This window comes from Salvelinus sp. IW2-2015, linkage group LG5 (assembly GCF_002910315.2).
Source record: "Salvelinus sp. IW2-2015 linkage group LG5, ASM291031v2, whole genome shotgun sequence".
In the NCBI taxonomy this organism is placed as follows: domain Eukaryota; kingdom Metazoa; phylum Chordata; class Actinopteri; order Salmoniformes; family Salmonidae; genus Salvelinus; species Salvelinus sp. IW2-2015.
In genome coordinates, this window is record NC_036844.1 from 2,078,645 (window position 1) to 2,102,310 (window position 23,666).

Genomic DNA, 23,666 nt, shown 5'->3' on the forward strand with positions numbered 1-23,666 from the left:
AGGACAAGTAGAAAACAGATATTAATTTTAGCTTGTTGGGGGAGGGGCATGGAAAGGACRTAAAAAGCTAGAGAGATGAGTTAGATACAAATAGTTAATTAAAATAATGTTTTAACAGTGTAAAAACAGTACATGAAGCAGAGTTAGATGTGATACAAAACAATAGCATGTAACCATCACCTCAGCTGAACATAAAGAGGCTTACATGAAGAGGGGTGATTTTTTGTGACGCTATAAGGCCGTTAAAGTATTACTTTAATTATATACATCTATATATGGCCACAGCAAAGAAGAGAAATATTATATATATATATATTATACAGTTTTATTTGCAGAATCTCTATTACCTACTCTGAGTCAGTCAGCGCTAACTGTTATCATATTCACCCTTTCAAGCCCGCGCCACACTAAAGCTGTGAATCAATGAGCTCTCCAGTGAAGCCCTGAGATTAAATCCTCTGGCACTCAGATCAGTTTTGGTCATCAATCATAACAGCCCTGTTAAGGAATGACCAGGAGTCCGTTTGAGAGCTGTACCTGTTTGCAGTTTCAAATGTTCTAAAAAGCCTGGAACAAGTCAGAGAGGAATACTCGGACATTACAGTATGTCTGTAGTCAAACAACGATTTATATGTATACACTAGATGACTGTTAGGGGGCGCTATGTTGAAGCCACCGTAGCTCCATCTTGGTACTCCCCCACCGTTATWAAAAATATTTTAGAAGCTATAGAAATGCATTTATTAATGTCTACATTCGTTTTTGCCACATGTATTATATTACAGACACCTTAATACATACTTATGTGAGTTAAACATACAAATAGAAAATGAAAAAATATATAAACATTTTCCTTAAAGCATAATTTTTGGAGATTAATAATATTAAAGTACACTTTTGGGGGGGATTAATGTTACTGTCCCTACTACAAACAAAACAATTCTTAAATACATGCAATTTTGTAGTGAAACATTTAATTGAAATAAAATCAGCAAAAAAAGAAACGTCCCTTTTTCAGGACCCTGTCTTTCAAATATAATTCGTAAAAATCCAAATAACTTCACAGACCTTCAATGTAAAGGGTTTAAACACTGTTTCCCATGTTTGTTCAATGAACCATAAACAATTAATGAACATGCACCTGTGGAACGGTCGTTAAGACACTAACAGCTTACAGACGGTAGGCAATTAAGGTCACAGTTATGAAAACTTAGGACACTAAAGAGGCCTTTCTACTGACTCTGAAAAAGCCCAGGGTCCCTGCTCATCTGCATGAACATGCCTTAAGCATGCTGCAAGGAGGGATGAGGACTGCAGATGTGGCCAGGGCAATAAATTGCAATGTCCATACTGTGAGACACCTAAGACAGCGCTACAGGGAGACAGGACGGACAGCTGATCGTCCTCGCAGTGGCAGACCACGTGTAACAACACCTGCACAGGATCGGTACATCCGAACATCACACCTGCGGGACAGGTACAGGATGGCAACAACAACTGCCCGAGTTACACAAGGAACGCACAATCTCTGCATCAGTGCTCAGAGTGTCCGCAATAGGCTGAGAGAGGCTGGACTGAGGGCTTGTAGGCTTGTTGTAAGGCATGTCCTCACCAGACATCACCGGCAACAACGTCGCCTATGGGCACAAACCCACCGTCCCTGGACCAGACAGGACTAGCAAAAAGTGCTCTTCACTGACGAGTCGTGGTTTGGTCTCACCAGGGGTGATGGTCGGATTCGCGTTTATCGTCGAAGGAATGAGCGTTACACCGAGGCCTGTACTCTGGAGTAGGATCGATTTGGAGGTGGAGGGTCCGTCATGGTCTGGGGCGGTGTGTCACCSCATCATCGGACTGAGCTTGTTGTCATTGCAGGCAATCTCAACGCTGTGCGTTACAGGGAARACATMCTCCTCCCTCATGTGGTACCCGTCCTGCAGGCTCATCCTGACATGACCCTCCAGCATGACAATGCCACCAGCCATATTGCTTGTTCTGTGTGTGATTTCCTGCAAGACAGGAATGTCAGTGTTTTGCAATGGCCAGCGAAGAGCCCGGATCTCAATCCAATTGAGCACGTCTGGGACCTGTTGGATCGGAGGGTGAGGGCTAGGGCCATTCCCCCCCCAGAAATGTCCGGGAAGATGCATTGGTGGAAGAGTGGGGTAACATCTCACAGCAAGAACTGGCAAATCTGGTGCAGTCCATGAGGAGATATACTGCAGTACTTAATGCAGCTGGTGGCCACACCAGATACTGACTGTTACTTTTGATTTTKACCCCCCCCCCCTTTGTTCAGGGACACAGTATTCAATTTCTGTTAGTCACATGTCTGTGGAACTTCAGTTTATGTCTCAGTTGTTGAATCTTATGTTCATACAAATATTTACACATGTTAAGTTTGCTGAAAATAAACACAGTTGAGTGAAAGGATGTTTCTTTTTTTGCTGAGTTTACGAAAGAAATTCCATGCATTCCTATAGAGGACTGCTCCTACTGGGGAGTGCCAATATGACCGACCGGTGGCCTCTCAATGGCCAATACATAGCATCAGCAATCCAGGGTTTATATAGATCATTGGTCTCAACCAATGATTTATATACACACTTGATTACTAATTGGGGATGCTGTGTTGGAACCACCATGCCTCCATCTTGGTACACCTTAGTGCATACTTTTAAATGATATTATTTGAGCTAAACATACAAAAACATATTTGTTGGTGCATGTTTAGCATCAGCAATCCAGGGTTAATATACATCATTGGTCTCGACCAGCGAGCCTTTGCTCTGGGATCGTTTGCTCCTTTCTGATGCACTCCTACTCTCCATTCATTCACATCTGGGCCCTCGCCTTTACTAACAAATCCAAAACCGCTAACTTTTCAGAACAGAGCTAGATTCAAAACACCTAGCTGGAAAGTTTTCATCGGTAAGTAACATTGCGAAAAAAGGGAAATGGCATATGTTAATACATAAAATGAAAATAATTGTGTGAACAAAGATGAATTAATCTCCCTTTCCTCCAAAGTTAGGCTTTCCTCTCCTAAAATAACTTGGGACAGTTGGTGAGAAAAATAAAACCATCGATGCCTATGCTCGAAACAATTTTACAACAGCTATACATTTGTCTGCATATTTAGCAAAATCATGAACATTATGGTTTTAATCATAGACAATGTGGGACGTACAGCACAGGACCCAAAAGGTAAGGCCATATTAGTAACAAGAGTTGCCTGGCTGGTCTTGAAGGAATCAGCTGAGGTGGCAATTTCCCTCCAAATTATGTTGTTTACTCCAAGTCCCATCGATAAAAGTGTCTCTTCYTTGATTTCCCGGCAGAATATATTGCACAATAACGTGTACTGTATAAGCCATCATTTTCATTAGGGCACAGTATCAAACGTTTCAAAACATTTAGCAACAGAAAACAAAAATGTGTGTTTCTTATTGATAGTCCCTCTGTTTCAGACCATTTTCTTCCATTTGGTGGCTAATGAACAGGGCCCTGCTTTGGATGTATTGGCCGTCGAGATGTGTTCCCTTAAGCCAGTCGGATCCTGTGTCCTCTCACTGCCGTTTGGATAAACACATACTGCTGGTATTTGTGGACTGTATACTTTAAAGTGAAGATGATGGAAAACGGAGCACACACACACATTGCTTGGTAGGCTACATGAGCCTTCCACTCCCATACAGCGTCTCTTTCATGTTGACCGCTGGCTTTCTAGCAGTGGATCAGTTAGGCAGAAGATACTATTTTTCTGAGTTCTAGGAGTGTGTGTGTTTTTATTTTCACCACATGGGCGAACCGTGGGGGTACTGCTTAGCTTTGTAACCCCTTGTCCCTTTGTGGTCTCTGTCTATACGGAGACGACTCAGTACTAAAAAAGAGCCTCGATCTCAGAGAGGTTTATGTCTGGTTAGTCTGTTAAAGAGCATCTTGTGGACCTAAAAAAACAAATTCAGCCAGTAAAACCAAGACACCAACCAACCATCCTTCTCTAAACGTACGTCCAGAAATATTGACACCTCTCACCCCTTTCTCCTTCCCGATACCAGTGGAGGCTGGTGGAGGGAGAAATTGGAGGATGGCTTCTGATTTAAAATGACATCATCCTCCACTGCCCAATACCCCTTCTCTCTCCCGCTTTACTCCTCTCCTTTGGCTTTCTGGAATCTCTCCTCAGACCGGCTCTTTGTCGGCCCTCCACAGCTGCTCTTTGACCTCGGGGGGCAGGGTGTTAAAGAGGTCCTCCTCCACCACTAGGCCGCACCTCTTCAGCAGCCTGCATTCTCCCAGCTCCACGGGCAGGCACTCCAGACGGTTCCCCCGCAGCTCCAGCTGGGTCAGGCCCGTCAGCTCGCCGAAGCGCGAGGGCAGAGTCTGCAGGCAGTTGTTGCCCAGGTTAAGGGTGCGTAGCTTCTTGCACTGGAACAGATCCGGCGGGAGGGACTCGATCTGACAGGGACAAGGAGGGAGAACAGAGAGAGGATGAATGTTGAAAAATAGGAAAAAGGTTMTTGTATTCGTACATTCTCCCCATTGTTAACAGCTATATTTGTAATAGCAGACTTGGAAAAAGAGAAGAGAGATATCCGTGCACTGTTCCCGCCGTAGTTACCCAATCAAAAACCAGTCACACACCAACCCATAGAACTTTAAACCAATCAGAAACAAATCAAAACAATCTGCCCTAAAGCAAAGACTGGCATGATACCCTAGCCCAGAATCTAGAGTCAATTATTTAGGTAGAGGTACAGACATACCGTGCATTCGGAAAGTATTCAGACCCCTTGACTTTATCCAAATTTTGTAACATTACAGCCTTATTCTAAAATGGATTCAATTGTTTTTCCCCCTCATCAATCTACACACAACACTCCATAATGACACATCAATATCAGTTTTTTAGACATTTTTGCAAATTTGTAAAAAAGTTACAACAGAAATCACATGTACATAACTATTCAGACCCTTTAATCAGTACTTTGTTGAAGTACCTTTGGCATCGATTACAGTCTTCTTGCGTCTTGAGTCTTCTTGTGTATGACACTACAAGATTGGCACATATATTTGGGGAGTTACTCCCATTCTTCTCTGCAGATCCTCTCAATCTCTGTCAGGTTGGATGGGGAGCGTCGCTGCACAGCTATTTTCAGGTCTCTCAAGAGATGTTCGATCGGGTTCAAGTCCGGGCTCTGCCTGTGCCACTCAAGGACATTCAGAGACTTGTCTTGAAGCCACTCCTGCGTTGTCTTGGCTGTGTGCTTAGGGTCGTTGTCCTGTTGGGAGGTGAACCTTCACCCCAGTCTGAGGTCCTGAGCACTCTGTAGCAGGATTTCATCAAGGATCTCTCTGTACTTTGCTCTGTTAATCTTTCCCTGCTTCACCATAGGGATGATGCCAGGTTTCCTCCAGACGTGTCGTTTGGCATTCAGGCCAATCTTGGTTTTATCAGACCAGAGAATCTTGTTTCTCATGGTCGGAGTCCTTTAGGTGCATTTTGGCAAACTCCAAGTGGGCTGTCATGTGCCTTTTACTGAGGAGTGGCTTCCACCTGGCCACTCTACCATAAAGGCCTGATTGGTGGAGTGCTACTGAGATGGTTGTCCTTCTGGAAGGTTTTCCCATGTCCCCAGAGGAACTCTGGAGCTCTGTCAGAGTGATCATCAGGTTCTTGCTCACCTCCCTGACCAAGGTCCTTCTCCCCCGATTGCTTGGTTTGGCTGGGCGGCCAGCTCTAGGAAGAGGCTTGGTGGTTCCAAACTTCTTCCATTTCAGAATGATGGAGGCCACCCTGTTCTTGGGGACCTTCAATGCAAAATTTTTTAGTACCTGCTCCTGCTCCTCATTTTTAGTACCTGCTCCTCATTTTTTAGTATCTGCTCCTCAACACAATCCTGTCTCGGAGCTCTACGGACAATTCCGTTGCACTGTTAACTGTGGGACCTTATATAGAGAGGTGTGTGCCTTTCCAAATCATGTCCAATCAATTGAATTTACCACAGGTGGACTCCAATCAAGTTGGAGAAATGTTTCAAAGTTGATCAATGGAAACAGGATGCACCTGAGCTAAATTTCAAGTCGCATAGCAAAGGGTCTGAGTAGTTCTGTAAATAAGCTCTGTTTTGATTTTTTTTTATACATTTGCAAAAAATTCAAAAAATCAGTTTTTGCTTTGTCATTATGGGCTAGTGTGTGTAGATTGATGAGGAAAAATTACTTTCATCCATTTTAGAAAAGGCTGTAACATAAAATGTGGAAAAGGTCAAGGGGTCTGAATACTTTCCGAATGCACTGTACATGTACATATTCTATAATCATTTATGCATCGTGCCCACACTAACACCTGTTATTAATGGCTGCCATCTGTTGGGACAACAGCACAATGAGTGCATCCTATATAGATTGTTAATTTAAGCCAATTACGATCAGAGTAAGACGATTTACGAGCCTAAAAATAGCCTTATCAAATTACAAATGCTTTTCTTAGCTTCATGCGCTGAAGATGTGAGATGGCTGGGGCTACTTAGGCATTGTTCTTCGAGCAAAAAACAAAACGTAGCACATTGGTGTCCAGCTGTGAGCATCGGGTCCTCGTTAGGGCCCACCTGGGAACGACGTTTTACAAATTACACAACTCATTTAAGTCGATAATGTGCAAATCGCAAAGAGAAGACTCCGGAGAGGGTCGTAAAAACAGAACACACCAGAGGGGTTCCTTGTAAACGGGGCTAATTTGAGATGCATCACACTCTGTTCGAGGACTATTTTCAGTGTGGACAAGGGAGTGCAGCAAATGGTGTAAAATAGTTTTCGAACTTCATTGGGAGGAATGATGTTTGAAATTCTTTTGACATTTTTATCACTTTAAAAAACAAATCATGATAAAAATGGCATTTTTTAGACCTATACATGCCTTCTGTAAAACCATATGACCTGTGAACGTGATAAAGACAACATATTGGTGCCATTATACTACTTATACTGTGCTATAAAATATGGAGTATGTCTTGATTCTAAAATACAATTTTCACATTCATTTATTAAACTACCCTTTTTGAATTTGTTTATTTTAAGACATATTGTTTGGAACAATATACTCCACAAGTGCATCACATTTCCAGAGTGGGCTCTCTGCTAATTCTGCGAGCACCACCAACAATGAAAAAATGGATTCAAAGGGAATTCCCTCTGCTGGTGACTTGCTGAATGTGCAATCCTAAATGGGGTCTGTGATTGGTTAACCTCCTAAGGTCGATGTCTGCGCCCACACAGAAATCAAATTAGCATAATAAAAAACATCCCATACAAATCAGTCAGTTTTAGCTAGAGATGTTTTTTGTTGTTGCATTGGATGCGTCCTAATCCACCTCCTATGTAACACACACAACGCATCTGTAGTGAAAGGTGACAGAGTTAGAGCAGTGTTTGTCAGACCATGAGATATCCTGAAAATCTGTTTTCTCACAAAATCGTCTGTAGCATCCAAATTATTATGACCCCTCTATGGAGAGATGAGACTCTAACGAACACGTACATGTTGGCTTTGTTCTAGGATGCCCACATACAGTGGGGAGAAGAAGTATTTGATACACTGCCGATTTTGAAGGTTTTCCTACTTACAAAGCATGTAGAGGTCTGTAATTTTTTATCATAGGTACACTTCAACTGTGAGAGACGGAATCTAAAACAAAATTCCAGAAAATCACATTGTATGATTTTTAAGTAATTAATTTGCATTTTATTGCATTACAAGTATTATAAGTATTTGATACATCAGAAAAGCAGAACTTAATATTTGGTACAGAAACCTTTGTTTGCAATTACAGAGATCATACGTTTCCTGTAGTTCTTGACCATGTTTGCACACACTGCAGCAGGGATTTTGGCCCACTCCTCCCTACAGACCTCCAGATCCTTCAGATTTCGGGGCTGTCGCTGGGCAATACGGACTTTCAGCTCCCTCCAAAGATTTTCTATTGGGTTCAGGTCTGGAGACTGGCTAGGCCACTCCAGGACCTTGAGATGCTTCTTACGGAGCCACTCCTTAGTTGCCCTGGCTGAGTGTTTCGGGTCGTTGTCATGCTGGAAGACCCAGTCATGACCCATCTTCAATGCTCTTACTGAGGGAAGGAGGTTGTTGGCCAAGATCTCGCGATACATGGCCCCATCCATCCTCCCCTCAATACGGTGCAGTCGTCCTGTCCCCTTTGCAGAAAAGCATCCCCAAAGAATGATGTTTCCACCTCCATGCTTCACGGTTGGGATGGTGTTCTTGGGGTTGTACTCATCCTTCTTCTTCCTCCAAACACGGCGAGTGGAGTTTAGACCAAAAAGCTCTATTTTTGTCTCATCAGACCACATGACCTTCTCCCATTCCTCCTCTGGATCATCCAGATGGTCATTGGCAAACTTCAGACGGGCCTGGACATGCGCTGGCTTGAGCAGGGGGAACTTGCGTGCGCTGCAGGATTTTAATCCTGTCTCTTATACACATCTAGATGTGTATAAGAGACAGCTTCAGGTCATTGACCAGGTCCTGCCGTGTAGTTCTGGGCTGATCCCTCACCTTCCTCATGATCATTGATGCCCCACGAGGTGAGATCTTGCATGGAGCCCCAGACCGAGGGTGATTGACCGTCATCTTGAACTTCTTCCATTTTCTAATAATTGCGCCAACAGTTGTTGCCTTCTCAGCAAGCTGCTTGYCTATTGTCCTGTAGCCCATCCCAGCCTTGTGCAGGTCTACAATTTTTATCCCYGATGTCCTTATACAGCTCTCTGGTCTTGGCCATTGTGGAGAGGTTGGAGTCTGTTTGATTGAGTGTGTGGACAGGTGTCTTTTATACAGGTAACGAGTTCAAACAGGTGCAGTTAATACAGGTAATGAGTGGAGAACACTAAATAAAAACTAACAGGTCTGTGAGAGCCGGAATTCTTACTGGTTGGTAGGTGATCAAATACTTATGTCATGCAATAAAATGCAAATTAATTACTTAAAAATCATACAATGTGATTTTCTGGATTTTTTTTTTTAGATTCCGTCTCTCACAGTTGAAGTGTACCTATGATAAATGATACAGACCTCTACATGCTTTGTAAGTAGGAACACCTGCAAAATTGGCAGTATATCAAATACTTGTTCTCCCCACTGTACCTCACAAGACTTGTCTGAAGGTCCCCCGGTACAAGTTGAAAAAATTCATGAAAGTATATATATACTGTATATATATAAACTCAGCTAAAAAAGAAACGTCCTCTCACTGTCAACTGTTTATTTTCAGCAAACTTATCATGTGTAAATATTTGTATGAACATAAGATTCAACAACTGAGACATAAACTGAACAAGTTCCACAGACATGTGACTAACAGAAATGGAATAATGTGTCCCTGAACAAAGGGGGGGGGGGTCAAAATCAAAAGTACCAGTCAGTATCTGGTGTGGCCACCAGCTGCATTAAATACTGCAGTGCATCTCCTCCTCATGGACTGCACCAGATTAGCCAGTTCTTCCCCCAAGGCACCTGCAAGTTCCCGGACATTTCTGGGGGGAATGGCCCTAGCCCTTACCCACCGATCCAACAGGTTCCAGACGTGCTCAATGGGATTGAGATTCGGGCTCTTCGCTGGCCATGGCAGAACACTGACATTCCTGTCTTGCAGGAAATCACGCACAGAACGAGCAGTATGGCTGGTGGCATTGTCATGCTGGAGGGATGAGCCTGCAGGACGGGTACCACATGAGGGAGGAGGATGTCTTCCACCTCCAAATCGATCCCACTCCAGAGTACAGGCCTCGGTGTAACGCTCATTCCTTCAAAATATATATATATGACTTGTTTCAGGAAACTAGGCATATGTCACACGTCACTACTTCACAGGAGCAGCATTTGAAGAATTTTTTTTAATCAAAATGCGTTTTTTKGGCAGAAATGCCTTTTTGAACATGTGAACGTTCATGTGCCTTAATAACAAAGTTGTATTCCTTCCATAAATATGAATAAAATTGTTCAAATTACGAGCTTAGTTGGTTTAGCCATGGAAGAAGACAGGAACCTTCCCACTAGCCATGATTAGCTGAGAATGTATGGGCTGGACATGCCGGGAGTTGAGTTTGGATTGGTCTGCCATGTASCTCGCTTCTGTCTATAACGTGAGCTGTTCAGTATGTGTTGCCAGTCCTTTCTACGGCGCCGTTTTGGAAAGACATAACGTTAGCCATCGAGAACTACAAAAGTTTTGTTACTTTTCTCAACAACGTTGTCCTGAATTTAGCAGGTGCTACTGACAGATCAGTAGACAAAGTGATGGGCTACTTTCTGCACACGCCACGGTCAGTGTGAACCGGAGTGACTTGACACAAAGCTGGCCAAACAAGTTGAAGCTAAAAACAAAAYGTTAAATGGTTCTAAAAACAAAAGTTAAATGGTTCCAGTCTGCCGTGAAGCGTTCATCCACGTATACAGGTAAAAGTCTAGCTACATTTTCCAGATAAGTTTCTAATTTTGTCAGAAAGTCATTTTTATTGCAAGTTAAAGCATACTGTTAGCTCGCTGGCTCCCTAGCTAATGTTACCTGTATGATCTGTGTAGTAATATTATTAAAATCAGAAACCCATTTGCATGGCTAGTTATAGGATAATGTTAGCTAGTTAACATTGAACCTAGTTTGTTAGCTTTAGCTACCTACATATTCATACTATAGCTAAGACAATTTGTATTGGTAGTAGTATGAGTTGGGGTTATGCCGGTTCATTGTTTAGCTAGCTAGTTACATGTCTAAACAAAAAAGACTCCACTTTGGCCCGATTATTACATGACCCATCAAATTAGTAGGTGTGTCTGGGKGTGATTACGGCCATCGATTGTATTTTATGAAAATGTGTACGTCTAGACAATAGTGACCCATCCACTTAGCTAGATGTGGGTGAGGGGTGGTTATAGTATTTCCTTTACATGACCCATCAATTTAGACAAGTGTGTCGGGTAAGCGTCATCTAATAACGGTAAAATGTTTAATCTGGACACTTTGTTTTTGATATTGCTCCTATGCAAGTACTATCCCTGTACCGTTTACACCTTCTGTATCCTGTGCATGTGACAAATAAACTTAGATTTTATTTGATATAGTGTGGGTTTACCACATGGCCTCACATGTGAACCCTTAAGAGGGTGTGAACGATGCTGAATGGGTGTAGACAAAGATGAGCTCTCCAGTAGGTGTACCAAAACATTCAAGGGCCATTTTAGTTATAGCCTAATGTTAGCTAGTTAACATGGAACCTAGTTTGTTACCCTCTGAAAAGTGGGGTTATAAGTTTATCAACTTTAAATGCAGAATTACTTTCCCACTGTTCCTCCACGCTCCTGAGTGGCACAGCGGTCTAAGGCAATGCATCTCAGTGCAAGAGACATCACTACAGTCCCTGGTTCGAGTCCAGGTTGTATCACATCCGGCCGTGATTGGGAGTCCCATAGGGAGGCGCACAATTGGCCCAGCGTCGTCCGGGTTTGGCAGGGGTAGGCCGTCATTGTAAATAAGAATTTGTTCTTAACCGACTTGCCTAGTTATATAAAAAAATACAGTGTGTGATATACAATTTTCTCTACTTTATCCAATATAAAAAACACAATTTCAAATTTTGCTACATAAGACCGAATTGAGGCGGTTGGTCACATATGGAGACTGTTTAGTAACAAAAATAAGGGGTTAAATACGTACATGTAAAAAATGTAGTGTTTCTTGTTCTTTCTTATATCTCTCAGATATAGGACAGACTCTTCAGAACAAACTTCCTTTAGATTTTTTGGTTGGACTATCTGTTGTTCAATGTAGTGAATCTGTTATTCAATGCATTTGTATGGGTATAGCTTAGACTCTTATGGGTTAAACATCCTTCCTCCCAATGAAGTTTCTATGTGAGAATTGCCAGAACAATCTAAGATACCAAAAATATTTTTTGCTCCCGCTGGAGCGGAATCGCCTTAAAACCATGATAATAGTATCGTTTAGAGTAACCATCCGATCCCACACACAGCAGATGCCCACCAGAACACAACAGGGAGAATGTTGTATAACCTCCCAGAATTCCTTGCAAGCCCTCAGCATGTTTCTCACTGTGAACTCGATTCCTAAATAAATCAATTGGATGAACGGCGTGTTTAACCCCATGGTAATGCACTGGCTCACATTAGACATTACAGGCAAATTGGTTGTAAAGAGTCTGAGGTCAGCTTATCAGGTGATACGAGTGTTGTTCATGCAAAATTCACAAATTGGCCCATGCAAAAACACAAATGACCAGAGCTATGGCTAAGTCACCTCACATTTATATAATTTAAAAGATATTAAATTATGTAATGTGTTTACATTATACATTATGTATATTTACATGATATATTACATTTAGTTAGTGTTACAATTTCACTTACAAGTGTAACTTACAAGAGCTAGCCTACACTAATATTATTCTCAAAACTCTCTAAAAGTCAGAAATTAGTTAGACAAGAATTCGCATAAATCAAAGTTCATGCAAATGATTTTCTTAAACAATTCACAAAACTCCTGAATGAGTCTAAGACAGCATCACCCTGAGGTGTTCTGTACAGAAGACAGTAAACCTTTTCCAGCTATTATTGGGGCGGCAGGTAGCCTAATGGTTAGAGTGTTGGGCCAGTAACTGAAAGGTTGCTAGATCAAATCCCCAAGCTGACAAGGTAAAAAAAATATGTCGTTGTGCCCCTGAACAAGGCAGTTAACCCACYGTTAGGCCGTCATTGTAAATAAGAATTTGTTCTTAACTGACTTGCCTAGTTAAGTAAAAGGTTAAATAAAATGAAAAAAAAACTGCTTAACAAGGCTGAGTTGAATCTAATAGGGTGTTCAAAGAATGACTGTTTTAGAGGAGCTTGACTATACTAAATAGTCCTAAAAATTTATTCACTAGACATTTTGACTTCATATTGGCTTGAAGATGCTTACATTTGCAGTTACTAAAAAAATAAGTACAGTACCAAAATAGTGAACATCACCCCAGAGACAAGTTCTCTTTATCTGCAGCCAGAAGCGTGACAAAGTCATTAGCATAATACAACTGTTCATCCGTGTACTTAAAAAAATATGTTTTATTTATTTATGAATTTTCTGCTTTACAAAACAGACAGATAATKACAGCAAACAATACATTCAGAATACCCCCACCCCTCAACTGGAGACAAAAAAAAATATTCAAAAACAACAGAACACAACATTGCTCTTAAGGAATTGGCACCTTGCTTCAATGATATTTGACATACCGTACAGTATAAGGACTATGCTCGGCATTAAAAATAATGACTGTGGATCAGGGTTGGTTGCAGGTTGTATGTTGTTTCCCATCATCACGTGAAAGATACGTGATAAAGGGCTGCCATATCTTAACAAATGTATTAGATCTGCCAGAGATATCATGTTGAATCCTTTCTATATGTAGCAAGCTGGTGACTTCAGCTAACCAGGTTTTAAAAACAGGTACAGTCTCCTTATTCCAAAGGCTTAAAATGTTTATTTTTGCAATAACCATGCCATATTGTAATATTTTTTGTTTCCAGTGGGTTAAAGTCATTAGGTGCTGTGACCTGCCTAAAACAGCAGTATCCGGGGCTGGTATGAGGTTACAGCTGTGTACTTCTGAGAAACACGTAAAAATATCCTGCCAGAATGTGTGCAGTTTGGGGCATGACCAGAAGAGGTGACCCAGGGTACCCTTTGCAGATTTGCACTGAGGGCATATCGGAGAGACCGAGGGGTAGAACGAGTGTAATTTGGTACAGGAATAGTGTAGTCTATGAATCACTTTGTATTGAATTTTTATTTATTTTATTTTATTTTTATTTTACCGTTATTTTACCAGGTAAGTTGACTGAGAACACGTTCTCATTTGCAGCAACGACCTGGGGAATAGTTACAGGGGAGAGGAGGGGGATGAATGAGCCAATTGTAAACTAATAAGTTGGTGTCGGGAGTTTATTGAGCACAAGTGAATATCTTGAAGCAATTAACCCAACAGTCATCAGTCATCTCCATAACAAGGTCTTCCTCCCAGGTCTCCTTCAAATGTTACAGAGTAATATGCTGTAAAGTTATCTACAAAGCTGGAGATTAAGCTCTTGGAGCCAGGGGAAAATATACAACTCGCGGCCAGGTGTAATTGCCTCAAAATGTGGTATATTTAAGCAAACGTAGTTTCTTATCTGAAGATATCGGAAGAAGTTAGATGCGGGGAGATCGTACATTTCCCTCAACTGTGCGAATATGGCAAAAATATTGATGTAAAGGTCTGCAATAGTAGTAATGCCCTTTCTCTTCCAGAATAAAAAAAGAGTGTTGTCAGTTGGTGGGGGGGGGCATGGTTATGGCAAATAGGAGTACAAACAGAGGTCTCCGGGAGACCAAGTGTTTTTCTTATGATACCATTTTATTTGCATAAAGTTATTGCCAGTAATACCTGTAGGGGATTTAGTTGATGAAAATAAAAGTGCTGGAAGAGAGGTGTTGTGTATATCTTGGATCTACCATGCCAGGGTATGCATCCTGCCAATAAACCTAGCATTTGCTGCCCAATAACAATGTTGAAAATTTGGTAGGCTCAGGCCACCTAATTCTTTGGGCTTGATTATATGTTTTTTAGAGATCCGGTGTACTTTGTATCCCCACACAAAAAGGCAAGATAATAGAATCCAAGGATTTGAAAAAAGATTTACTTAAAAATATAGCCAGATTCTGAAAGAGATAAAGGAATCTGGGGAGTGTAACCATTTTAATAGCGTTAACACGGCCTATCATCGATAGAGGCAACACTCTCCAGATCTCAATGTTGCGTTTCAACTTCTCTATCACGTCGTGGTAGTTCAATTTAGGGTCCTTGGGGATGACAACCCCTAAATATTTAATTTTGTCTCCTGTGAATTTAAAAGGTATATGTTTAAGGAACTCTGGGTTTAAGTCCCCTTTAAGAGGCATGAATTCGCTTTTATCCCAGTTTATGGTATACCCAGAGAGTTCTCCAAATGATTCGATGAGSTCCAACAGCAGTGGAAATGCCTATGTTTAGCTGAAGCAATGGCAKGATGGCTTCTGATACTGATAGCTAGGGGTTCCATAGCAATGGTAAATAGCAACGGACTCAAGGGGCATCCCTGGTGGCARGAACGTTAAAGTGAAAAGGAGGGGATTTATTGTAATTAGTGAGAACTGAAGCCGTCGGGCACACATATAGTATTTGAAGCCGAGAGACTAAAACCCTCGCCCAGACCAAACTCATTTAATGATTTCTGGTGCGTTAAGTGCAAGTATTGCAACTTTAGAATAAAGATTTAGTAGCTCTTTATACTGTCCCTCGAGGGTGGCGATGCATGTCTCGTGGTCACCTGCGTTTCCTTCCAGATCAATAATGTGGGTTGTATGTTCAGCCAGGGAGGTTTGCACTGRTTGTAAGGATGAGTCGAGATGATTAAAYCGAGCGTTCATGTCCTCTTCCATTTTCTTGATAGCTGCTAATATAATAGTCGGTGAGGGCTCCGAGTCAGGCTTAGCCATGCTAGCCATTACGGCCAGGCTAACGCAAGCATCGCCATCCTCGTCTTGTGCTGTGGTGGGGACTTTACCATCTTTCTTTCCGGTTGTTTTTGGATTAATTAGTTTCCCCATGGCCGTGTTTCTCATAGAGTTGCTCATTGTAGCAGTTTGGTCGGGCAAAAGTAGAATTTAAATCAAATTTAAGCAAKGGTGAGGAGGTAGTCGGAGAAGCGKCTACTCCATGGTGCTCACTATCGCCCCCCCTCATCTGTGTACTTTTAAAACTCTGGCACATTGCATCACATCAGACAGTTACTTTACTTGAACTCATTTGAAACATATTATTAGCACTAACAGGGTAGGCTGTTACTTTCTCAGAATATTGGGCAAATTAACTATTGAAGCGATCATTTTACCTCAATGGAACTATGGAGACATCTCGGTCTACTACACAAAACTCTACAATGTGTACTCTACAATATGTGCACAAGATCATTAGGGCAAATTATCCCTAACATAACCACGTACCGGTCTTCATCATTATGCTAAGCCCTACCTTCCTATGAGCCCAYTCACATGTGAAAGAGGCAGGTAGAAGGGAGTAGGGCTTTTCAAGAACAAATGTCTAACATTTTCCTGTGACACACAGATAACTGCAAAGACAAGTCTTTTTTGCCCATTTGACCTGACCAGGAAATAATCTGGGCCCTAACAAAGAYAGCTAGAAAAAGATAGAAGAAAAACTGTTGGTTATAGAGTTAGTTCCAAGTGTGTATCAAATATTTTCTCTGGGACGCTCAAAGACTAGATCTGTACTCACCCTGTTGGCTGTCACAGCAAAGTACTGCAGGTTCTGGAGGAAGCCCACGTCGGCATGTATACTGGTCAGGTTGTTGTGACTCAGGTCCAGAAAGCGCAGTTTGCGGCAGAAGAACAGCTGGCCCGGGATGTTCTCGATCTTGTTGCGGTTTAGGTAGAGCCTCTCCATGTTCGTCAAGGTGCCGATCTGGATGGGGATATAGGCGATCTGGTTGTACCACAGCTTCAAGTTTACCAGACGGTGCAGGTGCTGGAAGCTGATGATCTCCTCGATGGTCTTAAGGTTGTTGTCCTTCAGGTCAATCTCCTGCAGGTTGTGCAGGCTGAAGATGGAGTGCGGGATACGTTCCAGGTCGCAGCGCAACAGCTCCARCTCTGTCAGGTTCACCATCTTCTTCAGGCTGTTGAGCACCATCAGCTTGGTGCCCTCATTGTTGATTGACAGCTTCTGGAGGTGGACCCCAACGTCTGTCACCACCTGAGGCAGCTTGGTCAGGTTACTCTTCAGACGGAGCACTTTGAGCCTCTTGAGCTCTCGTAGCCCRTCGATGACAATGTARCGGTTGTTCTCTGCGCTCAGGTTCCCTGTRAGGTGCAGCTCGCTCAGGTTCTTCAGGCTGTAGATCCATAGAGGGATCTCCTTGATGTCAGTGAACTTGATGTGGAGGGACTTGAGGTTCTCCCTCAGAAAGGCCAAAGCTGGGGCCTCAATTTTTGCCGGTGTGTGGTAGAGCCACATCTCTCTCAGGCTGACTAGCTGGGCAATGATGGGGGGGATGGTGACATCAGGGATGAGCTCCAGCTTGAGCACCTCCAGTTCTATTAGGTCAAACACTGTTTCAGGGATTCCGTTAAGCATGAACAAGTGCAGCTCCAGTTTCTCCTGGGAGTTCTTGGTGATGCGTTGCCGCAGCTTGTCCAGCGTCCACTCATTGTTGAGGTTCAGCTGACGCAGTTTGTTCTCGCTAACCTCCGACAGGAAGACCGCAAAGCGTTTGGAGTAGAGCGGGTCATACTGGTCTATCATGTGCAACATGAAGGCAAAGTCGTTTTTCACGTCTGGTATGTCACTGTATCTGCTCTCCTCGCGGATTGACTCAAAGGAGTAGCGCTTAAGCGAGCGGCTGAGCATCCAGCAGAGGGTGTACATGCAGATGAGACCGTAAATCCCCACCAGGCTGATATAGAAACATGCCAGAATCTTGAAGAGTGTGGCCAGGGGGTGAGCACAGTGGTACATCCTATAGCCCGTCAGCTTCTCAATGTCCACCGTGCAGATCACACTGAACTTGATGTAGTGCACATAGTAGGCCGTGTAGCAGATGATCAGGATGAACTTGATGACTTTGATGATGGTCTGGCGGATGTAGAGCCGGTAGACAATGTCCCCTTCTTCGACGTGGATCCGGAACTTCTTGACCTTCTCGAAAAGAGCTTTGGCCTGCTCGCCTTCCTTCTTGTCCAGGACACCYGTGTCGGAGCGGTCAACAATGCCCTGCTCGATGAGGGACTTGGTCCTTTGGAGCATGGGCACGCTGGCCTCCACGTCCTCGCTGATGCATGATGCCTTCTTGTCCATGGTACCGTTCATCTTCCCCAGAGGCTTGGGGTCGCTCTCCTCCACTACAGTCTCAGACAGAGCCCTGGTGGTCCATGGTGAGTCAAAACACTTGAGCAGGATGGACACAAAGTGCTCCAGTTTGGAGCTAGTCCGGGGGAACTTGAACCAGAAGTTACTGCAGGCCAGGAAGATGAGGGTGTGCAGTAGCACCAGGTAGGGGAAGTACTTGGCAAACCAGTGCAGCTTGTTCTCATAGCAGACCGCGTCAATGTAGTTGTACTGGTGCCGGTCCAGTTCATACTGGATGCCTTTTGGCTCTGGGTCAAAGGGGTCACGGAARCTCATATTGAGGTACTCGCAGGATTTGTTGACCACCCACTTGCAGGGGAGGCAGATCATCTTGTCCTGGGTTACCTGTAGCGTGCCCCCAAACACGGCAATCATGAGCATGACGATGGAGATGTAGTCTGTGAAGACGTCCCACCATGGCTTCAGGATGCGGTACGCCGGCTGTGTGTCGGCAAAGTACCGGAGCTCTGTGATGGGGATCATGATGGTTTACCTATAGAAAGGGAGAGAGAARAAATKTAATGCAAGACATTTACAATGCCAMTCRTATACTTCARAGTTCATTAGAGTAAAAKCTTCAAAAGGTTGGCTCCAACATGCTTGAACTACAAACATAGCTCATCAAATCGAACAGGATTGCACAATAAAGTCAGAGAATTATTTCCGTTGTGGTGAAATACGTCATGTCAGCATGAGTTAGGGCTGGGCCATATACCGGTATTGATACACGGACCGGTTTGGGTTTTTACTTTACCTTCTATAACCGTATTTGAATGTTTGGTTTGTTAAATGTGATACRCCATGTGTAACGTGCAYTTTWATGGTTTACTTCGCTACTTAAGTCATCTCTCTCTGCTCTCTCTCCATGCCTCTTTCCACACAGACCTAGCCCCGYCCCGTCACTCAAGGAGCGGATGTTGTTCTTCAACCACGAGATACTTGCATTCAGTCTCTGCATGATTAATGCAGCACATTAAACAATGTTGAAGACAAAGATGCTGTTTTCACTTTGCTTCTTAAWATAAATCCACTAGTRTTCTATTAGTTTGTGTTTCTTATAYCTGCAAACAGCTAGATTGTCTTTTCTTAGCAAATTGGGCCTGAATCTTGTTACCYGCTAATGCTAATCGCTAACTAGCTAATAAATGTACTGAGTCAGAGCAAACGTAACTAGCTATACAGCCTGATAATAACAGTGATGGTGTAGACCTACAGTACCAGCCAAAAGTTGACACACCTATTCATTCAAGGATTTTTCTTTATGTGTACCATTTCCTACATTGTAGAATAATAGTGAAACTATTAAATAACACATATGGAATCATGCAGTAAACAAAAGTGTTAAATCAAAATATATTTGAGATTTGAGATTCTTCAAAGTAGCCACCCTTTGACTTGACAGCTTTGCACAGTCTTGGCATTCTCTCAACCAGCTTAACCTGGAATGCTTTTCCAACAGTCTTGAAGGAGTTCCCACATATGTAGAGCACTTGCTGGCTGATTTTTATTCAGTCTGCGGTCCAACTCATCCCAAACCATCTCAATTGGGTTGAGGTCGGGGGATTGTGGAGGCCAGGTCATCTGCATCTCAGTGCCGTGATTGGAAGTCCTATAGGGCGGCGCACAATTGGCCCAGCTTTGTCCGGGTTTGGCCAGGATAGGTCATCATTGTAAATAAGAATTTGTTCTTAACTGACTTGCCTAGTTAAATAAAAGGTACAAATAAATAAATAATAATAAACACTATTCTCATTCGTAACCCCACATATTTATATCAGCATGCAAACCCCATGAAGACCAATTTGAATGCTTATTATGGGAAATTCCATCATACTAATGATACCATCATGACMGATCAGTTTGTTCAGGAATACAAAACATATTTTGGACGTAATCCTACTTGTAAACTAATTTCATTAGTTATAATAATCCCTACAGCCCAGGGGTTCCCAACCTAGATGATTAGGTCTTTTTTTATTACAATTTGCGATTCTTTATATCTAAAACAACACATACATCTGCTGTACTTTAGGCTGGAAACAAGCGACTCTGATGCACATGGGAATATCTTTGGTTTGTCTAACATTCAGAAGCTGAGTTACGACCTTCTAAACTCGGAGTCAAAGAAATTGGACTTTGCTTGGAAATTGGACTTTGCCTAACCCTAATCTCATACTGTCACTATCAATTGATCGAATCACTATGTAAAAGAGAATATGTATAATTAAATTAAGRGTTCATATAAATTGTCATAAAACATATATTTGGTAGCAGAATAACATTTGGGGAAATCAGGTCTAGACTTCATTTTCCTTATCCATTATTATCATCATCATCATTAAATAGCCTGCCTAAAATTTGTCAGTCTTTTTAAACTACGTACAATTTCAGGAAATTAGCTTCAAAACAACATTTTCAAATGTCCAAAAGTTGGGGAAAAAAATGTTGGGAACCCCTGCTACAGCCAAATGTTTAGGCTAAGCTTCACCACCAAGTTAGTTCAAACAATTAGGAAGTCGTCTTTATGATGCGTTTTACAATAGGCCTACAGCCCAGTCAGCTATTTTCAGGTCAAGCCAGTGTGTGGGTTGCCAGAGTGGTGTGTGTGGGGGGGGGTCTACTCCATGTCAGGGACATCCCAGACATCCTGTGAGCAGACAGAGAACACTATGTGGCTCCAAGAACACAGAGGAAGCTGGATGCAGAGGGGAACAGAAACTGACACCGCACACAGATGCTAAAGTAAGCAATAAATGTAATACATGTATTGTTACAAGACCCTGCACAAAAATKAGTAATCATTGTGACTCGTACTTTAAAAACACAAAGTTATATAAAGGACAAGCCCATCAGGTAGGCAAACTTGACATTGTAAGGAAGGCGAGCTTTTGAGATGTTGTTTAYTTTTTAAATATTTTTTTTGAGAATKAAGAAAACAGGGACTGGCTGCAAGAGTGAACATGTTTCTTACGGTTTACTTTCTGAGGACATATTACTCAATGCGGGAGATTTAAGGACGGTATTTATGGGCCAACAGCTAAATGTCATAGACAGCCTGTCTGATTATAATAAAACCAATGCTGAATCCATTAACGTGGCTGGAATGTGTTTTTGCCCRAAAAGGCTCACATCCTCATGGTGTTCCATCTGTTATGTCTAGCTCAGCTATAGGCAAACTGTATCCTCTCCACCAGTGATATTTTATCTCCCAGACAGCACAGACGTGGAAAAATGTAAGGTTACTTGCRTAACCCTGGTTCTCTGATATTATGAGTGAGTTCTCTTCACTAAGACTGCCCACCCTCTCGGAAGTGCCTATCAAAAGTGTTTGTTGGAGACAGACAGGTAAGAGTGGCGAATGAGGTGAAACCCTCACACTTCCATAAAAGGAACAACTYTCCCGCCTTCTGGTTATTCTCAAGCATGCTTTTCTTCCTCATGCTCCTGCGAGCAGGGGAATGCGGTTAGATATCTCATACCATAATATCAGAGAACCAGGGTTATGAAAGTAATCTTWASTTCTCTTTCAATTATTTGTTTTGATATCTCACATGGGGATATGGCCAACTCCCRTATTGCAAAACATGCTCTCCAAAGCCAGGGAAGTCCCAACATCAGCAACCCTCAGAGGTCCCGAAATTAATGGAGTACGTACCGAAGGGGTGCAGAGACAACCCAACAGGGGAAAAACTTCATAAAGTGAGGGGAAGCCCAATATAAGATGCATACAATCTCAGTTTAAAAAAAACAGTGCCCAAGAGGTAAACTCCTTTGTAGGAGAGGGACCTTCCAGGCACCTCCAAAGATTATCGCCCCATTATAATGGTWCCCATGATCCGGCAGGATATCGTCGAAAAGAGAAGGGCCCAATAAGTGATGCGCAGAACACCCTTGCCCGAGCTCTCCTACAATCCAAGTAGATGCGAACCGCACGTAATGGACAACAGGGACGCCCTTYTAGAGAAGCCAACAGGTGAAAAGCCATCGGCTCCAAGGTGCGACAATGGGAAAAAGTCGACCCGGGCCAAAGACAGGGTTAGGTACATTGACCTGAAAAACCCCAGGGCAGACTGTGGGCGCGAACAGTGACTGGTTAAGCACAGTCCACACATACGCTTAGTGATGGCAAAGGCCTTAGTAAAGTGAAAGAAGGAGGGATATTACATCTCCACACTTTCCAGTGGCTAATAGCTGCTGTGAAAGGATTTTAAGCACAACAGCTCAGAGACTGGGCTTAAGCAAAGCGCCCTGCTTAGAGACTACACAACAGTTATGGATAATCTGTTTCAACCATCTCTGAACTTTGCTCCATTCATCTTAGCCTTGATCCTGACTAGTCTCCCAGTCCCTGCCGCTAGAAAACCTTAYGCCTTGGAAGGCCGAAAAAGTGGCTAAAGGGCCATAACAAAGATKAACCTTCTCGCACTCCAACAAATCCTGCAAGGAGCATAGGACCATGGAAAACAGAGTGTAGTGAATAACAATCTGTCTAGTCGCACCACTTCTCCACAAAAAAACACACACCAACTGTGAAAACAGGAAGCTTGCATAAGTGGCTGCCACTCTTTTCCAAGAGTTGCAGGCCTGTCTCTTTCCCTTTTTTCCTAAAAGAATCTGGGTGAGGATGGAGAATTGCTTCGTTCGCTAGGGTATAAACCCTGCATGACGATAGCCAGGGTTGGGGAGTAACTGATTCATGTGTTCTGATTACAAAAAATTACTTTTAAATTCAGAAAGGATGGTCGCRAAAAAAAGACACCTTTCTGTTCTCAATGACATTCAATTCAGCATTGGAAAAAAGGCACAATTTGAAGTTTGTTTCACCTGAGTGAGTCTGACCACAAGTCAGAGATCACGTATYCTTTTTGTCTTCTTCTAATGCATCTTAATACAAAAGTAACGGARAGTAAATGAGATTACATTACTGAGTTTGGGTAGTCCAAAAGTTACATCACTGATTACAATTTGACATGTAACTAGTAACGGATTACATTTAGAAAGTAACCTACCCAACCCAGACGATAGCTGCCAGGACTGATCGTAAGCACAGTTGTAACAGCCGACCAAAAAAAATAAATCACTGGTCATCGAGGAGCTCAAAGATGAAGAAGATAAGAATAAGGCATCACCCACTTCTCCTGGGTGTCAGCTCTTCCATCTCTTTGGGATGGGGTTTCCTCGGGCCCTATCGTGTTATCGCTGCAGTAAGTCAGTCTGGATAGATGCGGGAAGCAGGCTGTCTCGGGACAGAGCAACCAGCACCATGATGTAAGACATCAGGCAATATAGCCTAGTCCCCCGCCCCCACCCTTTTCCCTAAGATCCAGAAAGTAAAGTAAGGAATAACTGATTGTGCATGTCCAGGCTTGGGGTACCCTTAGCAAGAATCCTGCTAGTGAGGGGCTCTTAGCTTCCCTGAGGCAAGGGCAAACTGGTACTGCGGGGAGCTGTTAATAAAAATAAAATAAAAATCAGGGCTTGAGTCTTTTCCCGTTGTATAGATCCATTGACGGGCGCTGAGCCACTACAGGGGATGGCCACTCGATGTCCARTCTGGCCGCAGCCGCTTTCAGACATAAAAGAGCCCAAACTTCACTGGAGGTGGTCTGTGGGCCTGAAAGGGTGGGAGAACGGGGTCGTCAGTCCCCATCTCC

General features: G+C 42.9%; 1 protein-coding gene across 1 annotated transcript in view; it reads right to left on the reverse strand.

Annotated features, from left to right (window-relative positions):
* Positions 1-727: 727 nt before the first annotated feature.
* The window catches only part of LOC111963786 (volume-regulated anion channel subunit LRRC8A-like), a 35,951-nt gene continuing 13,012 nt past the window's right edge, over positions 728-23,666 (reverse strand). Inside the window, exons 2-3 of the mRNA XM_023987299.2 lie at positions 16,384-18,505; positions 728-4,461 (exon numbers count right to left, since the gene is read on the reverse strand). Of these exons, the coding sequence (XP_023843067.1) occupies positions 4,186-4,461; positions 16,384-18,495 (2,388 nt within the window). The 5' untranslated portion in view covers positions 18,496-18,505 and the 3' untranslated portion in view covers positions 728-4,185. The remainder of the gene's footprint in view (positions 4,462-16,383; positions 18,506-23,666) is intronic.